General features: G+C 47.0%; 1 protein-coding gene across 1 annotated transcript; it reads left to right on the top strand.

The window, feature by feature from the left end:
- The first annotated feature begins 9,009 nt into the window (after window positions 1-9,009).
- LOC136552133 (uncharacterized) lies at window positions 9,010-10,422 on the top strand. Its single transcript, XM_066543674.1, has one exon. It carries the CDS (start codon window positions 9,197-9,199, stop codon window positions 10,289-10,291), a length of 1,095 nt encoding a protein of 364 aa, XP_066399771.1. The 5' UTR covers window positions 9,010-9,196; the 3' UTR covers window positions 10,292-10,422.
- Window positions 10,423-11,845: the final 1,423 nt, after the last annotated feature.

Raw genomic sequence — 11,845 nt, 5'->3', positions numbered from 1 at the left:
ATATGTGCCAAAGTCCAAATTATAGATAATCTCTCCCCGATATCACCTTCGAAAATAACTCACATTCATATGATGTCATCTTTCAAGTGGTATTTATTTTTCTAAAATCAATGTGCACGTTTTCTACAACTATTCCACGCTTGTGTGCACAAATTTAGGGGGAGGTTACTCTATAAGTTGGATACTTTGAGACTAACACCTTTTCAAGCTTATCATGTGTGTAGTAGTCTCATTGCAAAGAAAATGGAGTCCTAGGAGATAAGCATCATACTTCAAATATCCACCACCTATTGCAAGTGGTAGAAATCAAATTGGTTTTCACATGTGGTATTTCTAAACCGATATCATCATGTTGATTTCATTTTGATATTTATATGCTTTCTCCATGCATTATATAGATTAAATTCCCTTGAGCAATAATTTACCAATTATGCATATGCTTTGCCTTCTATCATATGTATGCATATATTTAGGGGGAGCTTAGTCTATATAATGTGAGAGTTAAATTTTTTGATCTTTTTCACTCTACACACAAAGGATCATAAAGTTTGACTCTTTCTTGTGCTACTAATGTCTTTCTTTTTTGTGTTTGATTCCAAAGGGAGAGAATTTAGAGAACCAAAAGCAAGCATTAATTTGTAATAATGGTCTGAGAAAGGGAGGATAGTGGATTATAGATTAGCCTATGTAACAGGAAGAATTTGTAGAAAGTAAGGCTTAAATCCATAATACCACATAGGGACATTTGCAAGGGCAAGATAAGTTTTTATGTAGTCTTATAAGTAGTATCTTTTAGCATCATATAACCTTGCCCCTTGCATTGCATCCTAGCAAGTAGATAGGTTTTTAATTCATTTTTTTATTATTTGCTTGTTTTGGTCATGTTGTCATCAATCACCAAAAATGGAGAGATTGTAAGGAAAATAGACCCTAGGCCCATTTACTTTAGATTTTGGTGTTTGATGACCAACACAACCAAATTAGACTAATAAATTTGTAAGCGATTGTTTTATAGTTCAATAGGATGCAAGATGTGACTTGGACAAAGGTGACGTGGTGATCTGATGATCAACACCTCAAAGAAGACCTTAGGAGCACAAGAGAAGACCTAAGATATCAAGTAAAGTTCAAGCACGAAGATAGGAACTAAGCCACACGCAAGATCACAAAGAAACGAGCTCACAAAGGTGACCGGACGCTAGATCCGCCGCCGTGGCCATCGCTGGAGGCAGATCGAGACAATGCCGCGCCGCTGTAGCCTGGTGGAGGACGGGCTGCCGCGACAACCTCCGCTCGCGCGAGCCGCCTCAACGCGCCGTCCTCCCTCCGCGCGAGCCACGCCACGGCGCCGCCCTCCACCCGCGCGAGCAGCGCCACCGTGCCGCCCTCCCTCCGCGTGAGCCGTGCCACGGCACTGCCCTTTGCCCGCGCGAGCAGCGCCACCGCGCCGCCCTCCGCCCGCGCGAGCCGCGCCACCACGGCCGAGAAGAGCGCCGCCGCCGCCGGGAGAGATAGAGGATGGGGAGATAGATGATGCAGCGCGTGGGAAGGGAGTGCGGCCGCGTCTGAGAAGAGAGAGAGGGAGGGCGAGGGGGTGAGAGGAGTGAAAGGGAACAAGTGCTGGCTTATATATGAAGACAACTATCGGGCCGGCGCTGGGCCATTTGGGCCTTGCCTTTTTCCGTGGCGGGCCTTTTAGTGTGCCCGCCACGGTAAATCGATTTACCGTGGCGGACATGTTAAGATGTCCGCTGCGGTAAATGGGGATTTACCGCAGCGGGCAAATAAGGTTGCCCGCTGCAATAAATCATTTACCGCAGCGGGCGTCTCAGTGGCCGGCCAGCCATCAAATTACCGTGGCGGGCAAAAACAGTGCCCGCCACGGAGGCCAATTATGCAACGCTGTGCAAGTTCATTTCTGTAGTAGTGCTAGGTTTAGGTCTAGTGTTTAGTGAGGTTTACAAACCTTTTACCACTTGGTGCTTGCGCGCATCATTATTGTACATCGGAGGGGCTTGTAGTCTTGCGAGATCACACCAACCGCGTTTGTGGTGTGACCGCCACCGTGTACCGGAGGGAACAAGGCCCACGGCGTTTCGGCCGGAAGCTTGATAGTGAAGACGGCGGGGAGCATCCGGGAGAGGCTTGCCGGAAGGCACGTCAGAGACCCACTTGTGTGTGGGGAAGGCCTGAGGCTATCCACGGAGTTACCCGACCGGGAGCTTGGCCCTTGCGAGGGATTCCTTGCGAGAGGCTCCAACGAGGACTAGGGGAAGCTTGAGCGCTTCTCGATACCTCGGTAAAAATACCGGAGTCATCGACGGGAGTTTGCATATCTCTACCTTGCTCTTTAGTTTTCGCATTTTACATTAATTGTATTACTCCTTTTACGATCGAGATAGTAACACATTAGCAAAACCGTAGTTGCACATTTAGATAGTTTATCTTGTGCATAGGTTTTGCTAAGGTTAGAAAAAGAGGTCATAGTTTAGAGTTAGATTTTTAAGTTGCCTAATTCCCCCCCCCCCCCCCTCTTAGGTGTCACGGTCCCCTTCAAGTAGGATGCTACTATTTGGACCCGTCAACTAAAAGGTGGATGCATTTATTGTTTTGTTTATAAAATACCTTTTCTTTTCTATTTGTTATTGTAGGGCATAACATGTATTTTTGCAATCTATTTAGACACTACTAGATGTGTTGGGACTTGGGATAGCTAGCGAAATAGTTGTTAGCCGCTTGCCAGATAATAGTTAGCACACCTATTAGCTAGATCCATTTGATCCACTCTAGCTAATTATTAGCATCTAACTAGCTAAGCTATTAGCTAGATGGATCCAAACGGAGGAGCCTAAGGATTCTGTGATGGTTCCAGATGGCATGAATAATGCTAAGTTGCAGTGACCGAAAGAAGGGAAAACATATGCACATATGTAGTGGTTGGTTGCTTACCTAATTTTTCGGCTAAGATTTATTAGTATGTAACGTCCTAGATCAGTCTTTATGGATTTGTTTGGTTGCTTGGCTAAGTTTAGTCCAAGTGCATTGGATCGTGTTTAGTTTTCATGGCCAGTTTGGTGGCTACACTATTAAGTGTTTAGAACACATGTTTTCACACCCTAATAAATTTTGACAGGTTAGGTTTTAGACTAGAAGGATCTTGCTGGAATCAGCTAACATATACCTCTAGACGGACATCCAAACACCATGAGGGTGTGGTCTGGGCCTTGTGACCGGCCACGTCGCCGGCTTGGGGTTAACTGGGCAACCAATAAATGTCATAGTATGAAACGTCCTCTGCCACCTAAAAAGGAAAAGATGAATCTCGGTGGATGGATACAGCATATCAACCGAAATAAATTGCATTGACAACCGGATAGGAAGACACTATACGTTGTGTAGCTTCGATGGAGTACTTTATGTACTTGACGAGGCATCCTCTACAAGCTGTGCACATCAAGTGCTGAATCACGCAAATGTGGACGGTCGGAACGAAGGACGTTGGGTACCATACCAAATATGGTGGGTTGGTTTAACAGTTAACACTAGTATAATACGATACTTTGTCTATCCCTACGAAAAGGTCACTCTACCGTTCAAATTATGTCCCAAAAAAATGTCATTCTAACCCCTTGTTTATGTGCAATGTGCATGCTGCACATCCTTGGCAAAGGCAACTATACGTGTCAAATAGGGGCAACCAAGGTCGTTTTACCGACTTTTTCTATTTAGCTTTTTAAATTATATTTTAAAACAGTTGTATTCAATTTTTATTTTTTATTTCTAACTATTTTAGCCACGTCAGATCACATGGTGTGACAAACTAACTCCATCGTATCCACATTTGCTAGTCTTCAGTCGCCTGAAATATCAGGCGATTAGTTCATACAATGACTAATGCTTTTTTGCTGCTAAGCTGACGTAGCATAACCCATGGCCAGCAACGTGGCCTGATAGATTGCAAAAAGACACTGTATAATAGCAATCCCCCATCGTATCACGTCTATTACCATAGCAAGGTATGTCACGCTAGACCGATCCACTAACACATATTTCACATGAAAAGTTTGCCATGACACTACATAGGAAAATTTGTCGTGGCAAAGTTAGTGCAGTAACTCTATTTTAACACTCCACCTAGACCGTTACGGTAAGGCTACATTTCTACCTTAGAAAAACTCACTCTATTACCATGCATGCTATGTATATGACCAACGTCAACCCTAAGGTGGCCCCCTTCTAACTCCAAAGGCCATGTCTGCCAAGGCCTTCCACAGTGTACTCCTAGAGTGATGCCCAAACCCTTTCTTTTTGCTTTAGGCATCCCTTCCTGCATTGCAGCTACCGATGCCAAATTCTCAAGATTCTGGAGCAGTGCAAGATGAAGCTCCGGTGCCTAGCAATTAAAGAAGAATATTTTCTTGTATTTGGTGAGAGAAGAGAAGGTTTTGATGTCACATGAGAGAGAGTAGACAGCATGTATATGGTCCCATACAGGCACATAGCTCCGGTTTCAAAATTTGTTAGACACTTCAAGAAATGGGGTGTTCGGCTGGTAGCTTATTCTACCGTAGTTCGATTGATTTTGGATGATTCAATAGTGTTTTGTGAAAGAGAATAAGCTAATGATGCCCACGTTATCACTGTGGCATCCATATTTTTCAAACTCTCCTTGCACATTATGGAGGACCTAAGTATGCGATCTGGATTGGCTTTTAACTAGGCCCTACACCAAAAATAAAAAAAAGTTATCGATGTTGGCCCTATTCGTTTCGCTGAAAAGTACTACCGAAGTAGTGCTGCAGAACAGGACAATTATCTTCTTTACTGCTACTTCGCTACGTAGTCTACACTGTTGTCGTACCATTCCCATCACCACCTCCATCTCAATCCACCGTGGGCCCACTCGGTCAGGGAAACAATGAAGAAGAGTTTTTTTTTTAGCACTAACAATGAAGAAGAGGTGCTGGCGGCCAGCCTTACTGGGCCACGGCCCAGCCTGCAAGGGAGGAACGGTGCGTGTAGCTGGTGCGGGAGTCCTTAGCGGGCCAACTGACGGAGCTGGAGCGGGACGCTGCGGGCCGGCAAGCACCCAAGGGCTGGGCCTTTCAGGCCGTAAACAAAAGGCAGGTCAAAACGCAGAGAAAGAAGAAAAGGAAAATGAAAAAGTTTTTTTCTTTTTAGAACCTAGGTTTAACAACTTCTCCATATTATTTTTAAACTATTTAGGTTCAAAAAAAATTTGTACATAAATTTAGAAATTTTAATTTTAAACCCACTTGAAATATTTAACGTTTCTCAAACATATTATCAAATCCTTATTAAACTTTATTTTTAAATGATCAGTCTAAAACTATTTTTAACCCATTTTTTAATTTCAAAATAATATTTTTAACCATTTTTCACAAATTTGAAAGATTTTTTTTATTATTTTTGGAATGTATTTAAACTATTTTGAAAATTTAAATATTTTTTAAATATATTTAAAACAAATTAAAAAAGCATTTTAAAGACTTTTTTAAACTCAAATTTGAACTTAATTTTAGAAGAAAATTTTGCAATATAATTTTGTAGTTTTATTTTTTAAAGTAGATCAAAACCTTTTTGTCAATATTTTGTAACAAGGGTATTCACATGTCGACTAGTAAATTTATAGTCACACATGTAGCCTCGAAATGGCTAGCACTTAGAGACTCTGGATTTATACTGGTTTAGACAACGTGCCCTACGTCATGTTCGGTGATGTTGGATCGTGTTTCTTAGCATGAGGGCTCAATTTTTGCAGTAGAGGTTAGAAAATAAGGAGTGAAAGAGAGGGAGAACGAGTCTAAAATCAAGAGTCAGTAAGCTGAGACACTGGCGTCTCTTGGTTTCGTCCGGAAGAAGAGACCCATGATGCCCCTTATATTGTTGGGGGCAGGGTTACAAAGAGAGGGTGAAAATCTTCCATGCGGTGCGAGTCTTGGAGAGTGATCTGTGTTGTTCCAATACAACACGTTCCTTTGTGGGAGCCCATGCTCCATGTTGTGTAGAACAATAGCTGGTCGTGGGAGTCCTCCTCAACCATGCTGATGTGAGGAGGAGGATGGACTTACAAACGTATCAAAGCCATTTTTTATTTGGCATAAGATGAAAACCATGGTCAACGAGTTTGTATCTCACTGCTCCATTTGTCAACAAGCCAAGGTTTAAAGAATTCTTTATCCTAGATTTCTACAACACTTCATGTGCTAGATCACTCTTGGCAGGTCATTAGCATGGACTTTATTGAGGGCCTCCCTACTTCTTCCATGTTCAATTGCATTATGGTGATAGTGGACAAATTCTTAAAGTACTCTCATTTCCTTGCATTAAAACACCCTTTTGCTGTCTTAATTAAGAGGACTAAGATGTTCATTCATCATATCTACAAGCTTCATGGCCTTCCAACCATAATTGTTTCAGATAGGGATCGAGTTTTTACTGGTTCTCTATGGCAAAATCTCTTCAAGTTAGCTAGCATGGACTTACTCATGAGCACAACCTACCACCCTGAAACGGATGACCAAAGCGAACGTGTTAATTAGTGTCTTGAGAGTTACCTGCGTTGCTTTGTACATGCCTATCCTTCCAAATGGTGAGAGTGGCTCTCCCTGGCAGAATACCGGTGCAATACCTGCTACCATATAGCTTTGGCTACAACACCATTTTAGGTTCTTTTACGGGCCATGAACCCAATTGGCATTGATGGTATTGAGACCTGTGCACACCTAGACTTAAAGACTTGGCTGGCCAAACGCAAAATGATGATTTAGTTGCTTCAACAACATCTTCATCGAGCCTAACAACGTATGAAAATACAAGTAGACAAGAAGAGAACTGACCGTACCTTTTTTGTGGGCGACAAAGTTTATCTTAAGCTTCAAGCTCCGTTCACTGGTCTGAAACTTGGCTGAAACTGGCTGAAAAACACTATTCTGGCTGAATTGTTGTGAGAGAAAAACACTGTTCCAGCTGAAAAAACAAGCCGAACAAATCGAATATGGGGTAAGCCGAACATGACCTATGTTCAAACTTCTTGCTCGCCGTGCTAATCACAAGCTTGCCTTTCGTTACTTTGGACCTTATACTATCCTAGAGAAACTTAGGATTGTCGCTTATCGTCTGCAGCTACCTATATCAAGCTCGGTTCATCCAGTTTTCCACGAATCATTGTTGAAGAAAGCACTCGGTCCTTGTGCTCATGTCAGTGATCAACTTCCACCGGCCGACATCTACTTGCAGGTACCTGAACTTATTCCTAGACCGTCGTTTGCACAAGCTTGAATCTATTGTTATTCCTCAAATGCTAATCAAGTGGTCTTCTTGGCTGGCTTCAATGGCTACATGGGAGGATGAACATGCATTGAAGTTGCAATTCTCGGACGCACCAGCTTGGGGGTCAAGCTGTTTCTCAAGGCGAGAGGGATGTCAGTATCCCTCGTACTGACGGTGAGCACCAAAGCCGGAGATTTTTATTTATTAGAAGAATATAGAAGCCGGAGATGATGAACCGGAAGAAGGCGAGTCAATCCAGCCAACAAGGAGGTCCAAGAGAGCTCGAGGGCCCAACTCACGTTATGAAGGCCCACCCTAGAGAAAGTGCGTATGAAGGCCCAACACGTTAGGGAGAGGAGCAGCGGGAAGGAAGTAGAAGCCAATAGGCTTGTCGGCGGCGAGCTATGCTCGTTCCCACGAGGTCCGGTGAACTCTTGTAATCGAGATGTCGCAATCGGTATCGTGACACACACCGGAACGATAGGCGGGCGGCTTGACTGATACCAGCCGTACAGCTGGTCCGAGCGCGCGGCATGCATCTGATCTGATTCTTCCAGCGCAGGCACCCAACCCAACCCCGGCGATCAGCGATCCGCGTCATTGATCGCTGCCCATCGGCCGGCCAGACGGACAACCGATCAGTGTCGCCGTGCTTGCAGGTGCGCGCGCACTTGACCTGACAGCTCCGTGGCAACCAACCTACGCTTCCAATTCTACTTGCACCAGCCGAAGCAGCGACTACTGAAGAGTACTGACTGACGACCGTCCTCAACCATGACGATGCCATCCACGGCTGACGGCCCTCCCCTGTCCCCTCTCTCATCCACCTCTGGCTTGTCAACACCAGCAACAACTTCTTCTAAGGAAGGTTGAGCGCCACGGGAGACTTCGTCCGTCTAGAAGGCAGGTGTGTTGAAGGTTTTGCCTGTGCTCACGAGTGTTTTGTGTGCCCGGTTTCAAGGGAATGGACAGTGGGGCTGTGGTTGTGTGAGGGTGAGGCTTGGTCGGAAACGTACCGCGGATCAATTTCAACGACGATACCTGGACTGGACACCCGCACGAGCTGATCGTTTCCAACGATTTTTCATGTCCAAACTTCAGAGTTAGCTAGCTGCTTGCAGCCAGGTACCACCGTCCACAAGACTCGAGACCAGAGCTCCGTGGCCCTCATGTGTTCAACAAGGAACCCCTCCTGTGTTTCAGATTTGCAGCTTCCTTCTTACTTTTTACAGCTTCACTCGGTCAGGACTCATAGCACCCAGAAGGCCAGAGCAACCATCACAATTCACACAGTAGCCCTGTCGCGTGGTGGAGGAACATGCTCCGCACTGCACTGACATGTGAAGATCTTGCCTGCATCACATACCTCTGACGCTCGCTTTTCGTGTACTTTGCACACGTGAGAATTCCCGGTGCTTCTCGTGAAACCAAAGCCCAGCGCGCTGTTGCTTATTCCTAAGTCCTGCTCCTAACTGCCATCAGATTCGCCACCCAAAACGCACCAACCGGAACAATCACCCCTCACCAACATCTCAATTTTTCTCTTTTCCAATCTTATCTTAACAAGAAAAAAAAGTACCTCTTATTATCTAGTAGGGATCTAAAAAAAAAGATCATCTTTTTAAACGTTGGCGCTTGTTTTATACTACTATCTTCGCTCCAACCAAAGAGGGGTAATATATCAAACAAATATAAACGAGCTAACAACCGCTGCTAGCTGCAGCTCTCTACCTATAAATATAACGCAGAATCCAAAACCTAATCCTTGGATAAAAATCTAGCTAAACCGAAGAATAAAGGAGCCATAAGGTGTCTCTGCCTGTCAAGACTCAAGACTCCAGAAGACAGAACCGCAAACGGAGACAAAGGAGACTCTTTGTGGCGTGACCGTGAGTCCGTGACCATGAAGCCACGTCCACCGGCGGGGGCGTCGTCTGCTTCCGCCGCGCCGGGCAGGCTCCGGCCGCACCTCGCGCGGCTCGCCTCCTTCCTGATCGTCTTCGCCGTGGGCTACTCGCTCGGCCTCATGTCGTCGTCCACCCGGCCGTCACCGAGACCGTCCCAGACGACGATCATACGGCCGCACGCCGTGCACCTCACCGACGGCCGCTCCAACGCCTCCCAGGCGGCATCGAACGGAACCGGCGCGGCGGCCGTGTCGAGCTCGAGCTACCCGCGGTCGCCCCCGCACGATCTGTTCCGGTTTAAGGAGGAGTGCGGGGAGCCGGTGCCGAGTGACGCCGTGGTGCGGACCCTGCTCGACAAGCTCTTCGACGGAGAGAGCCCCTACGCGGGGTTCCCTCCAAACCACACGGCGGCTCTGCTGCACCCGGCCGCGGCGCGCCCGCGTGGGTGGGGCTCGACGGGCGCCGTGTTCGCGGAGCTCATCGAGGCGGTGCACCCGGAGGTGATCGTGGAGCTGGGCGCGTTCCTGGGCGCGTCGGCGCTGCATATGGCGGCCGTGTCCAAGAACCTCTCCCTCTCCCCGGCCATCCTATGCATCGACGACTTCCGCGGGTGGCCGGCGTTCCGGGACCGGTTCCGCCGCGACGTGCCCGCGCAGCGGCACGGGGACGCGCTGCTGCTGCCGCAGTTCATGTCCAACGTCGTGGCCGCGGCCGCGGCGGCGGCGGGAGGCGCCGAGGCCGATGACGACGCCGTCAGCAGGCCGCGCCTGCTGCCACTGCCCTTCTCCACGGCGTCCGCGTTGCGCGCGCTGTGCGAGTGGGGCGTGTACGCGGACCTCATCGAGGTGGACGCCGGGCACGACTTCCACTCGGCGTGGGCGGACATCAACCTGGCGTGGGCCGTGCTCCGCCCCGGCGGCGTCATGTTCGGTCACGACTACTTCACGTCCGCCGACGACCGCGGCGTGCGCCGCGCCGTCACGCTGTTCGCCAGGGTCAAGGGGCTCGCCGTCCGGCCGCACGGCCAGCACTGGGTGCTCTCCCCGAAGCCCCCGCGAGGGCGCCGCGGCGATGACGCCCGGCGACGGTGAGTGCCTGTCGCTGTCGCCGCCGGGCCCGGGCGGGGCCATGCACTCGACTCGACTCGACTCGGCCGAACCTGTCCTGACGTGTCCCGTTGCACCAGCGTCCGTAGCCGTGTTCGTGTTTGCAGGTGCAGGCGTGCAGCACCCACCACGGCACCACCTCGATCAAAAGCCGACGAAAAAGGTTGCGCCGCCCTCGCCACTGTTCTGAAGCACTCGTCTCAACCACCATTGCTTTTGCTGTAACATTCTTCTCTAACTACACGGGGATCATATATATAAAACTATATATAAGAACGCATGAATTTGTTCTCGTCTGTGAGACGATATATTCAAATACGAGACATTTATGTGTAGATATGGACGGACACGGCGATTCCAAGTGTTTTCTGGAGTTATGTAAAGCTGGTTAGATGGAATGTTGTTGTTGAATGTTGATGGTTTGAGTACATATACACCAGCTTTCATGGATGCGAAAAGGTGTAACGTTCTTTTCATCTTTTTCTGAGGGATAGGGAAGTGCAGCGCATATGTATGGGCTAGACCTAGACTTCACCAAGAAGAACCGATGCAGCCGGACAGTGATTCGTTGATGATGGTGAGGTGAGGTGAGGTGACGCTCCATAGTGGAGGGTGACGCGGTATGCGTGCGGGCCGGAGGAAGAAGATGCATGGTGATGGTGTCAGCTCCAAGGTTTTCATTTTCAAAAATTAAAATTTATCGAGGGTCACAGATAAAGAGGATAAACATGATATATCGAAAATATCAGACCAAATTCAAATAAAAGTTAATTTGAATTTAAGTAAATTTAAATAAAATTTATACAAAAAAGATAGATATTTTCTTATCGGTATCTATGGATAAAAATGATATATCGGAAATATCAGGAAATTTCGGCCGAAAAAGGAAACCATGGTCAGCTCAACTCTAAACGGAGTACTACAGAGCAAGGGTTAGTGGATGACTGGATGGATCGATGGGCCGTGGGCATGGTAGCTAGAATCATGCATGCATGCCAAAAGATCTTCTGTGTTATCATAACACCACGCATCATTGTAGTGTAGATCGAGTAATTTACAAGGCGATCAAGACGATCGAGCCACTGGATGTTGTATGGATTAAGTTACTGGATTCGAGGACGGCAACTTGGTTAGTTCAGTACTTCAGTGGAGAGCCATGAGCACAAGGATTTCTGATGTAATTGAAGTAATAACTGGGTAGCAGCTAGCTGTATGACTTGCATCACACCCGTGTAGCATCCATCACATATGAGAGCGATAGCTTAAACCGTACCGCATCGATGGTGATTGAAGACAAAGGAAGAAAGCGAAACGTACAGGCCATACCAAATTGAAATCGAATACCGATGCCACCGATCCTAGATCCCTCATCATTATTAGATCAGATTGTATAGGATCAGAAATGACGGTGAGGAAATGAACTTACCTAGATCAGATTGTTAGAACCATTTTTCCTTGTAACTCCCGTGTTCGAGTCTCTAGACTCAGCACTGGTGATCTACCATCATTCTCGTCTAGCTATATTCTTTCAGTGATAAA

The sequence above is a fragment of the Miscanthus floridulus genome, chromosome 4 (genome assembly GCF_019320115.1).
Source record: "Miscanthus floridulus cultivar M001 chromosome 4, ASM1932011v1, whole genome shotgun sequence".
NCBI classification, from domain to species: domain Eukaryota; kingdom Viridiplantae; phylum Streptophyta; class Magnoliopsida; order Poales; family Poaceae; genus Miscanthus; species Miscanthus floridulus.
The sequence above is the reverse complement of the archived record's forward strand: the minus strand, read 5'-3'. Positions and strand labels throughout refer to the sequence as shown.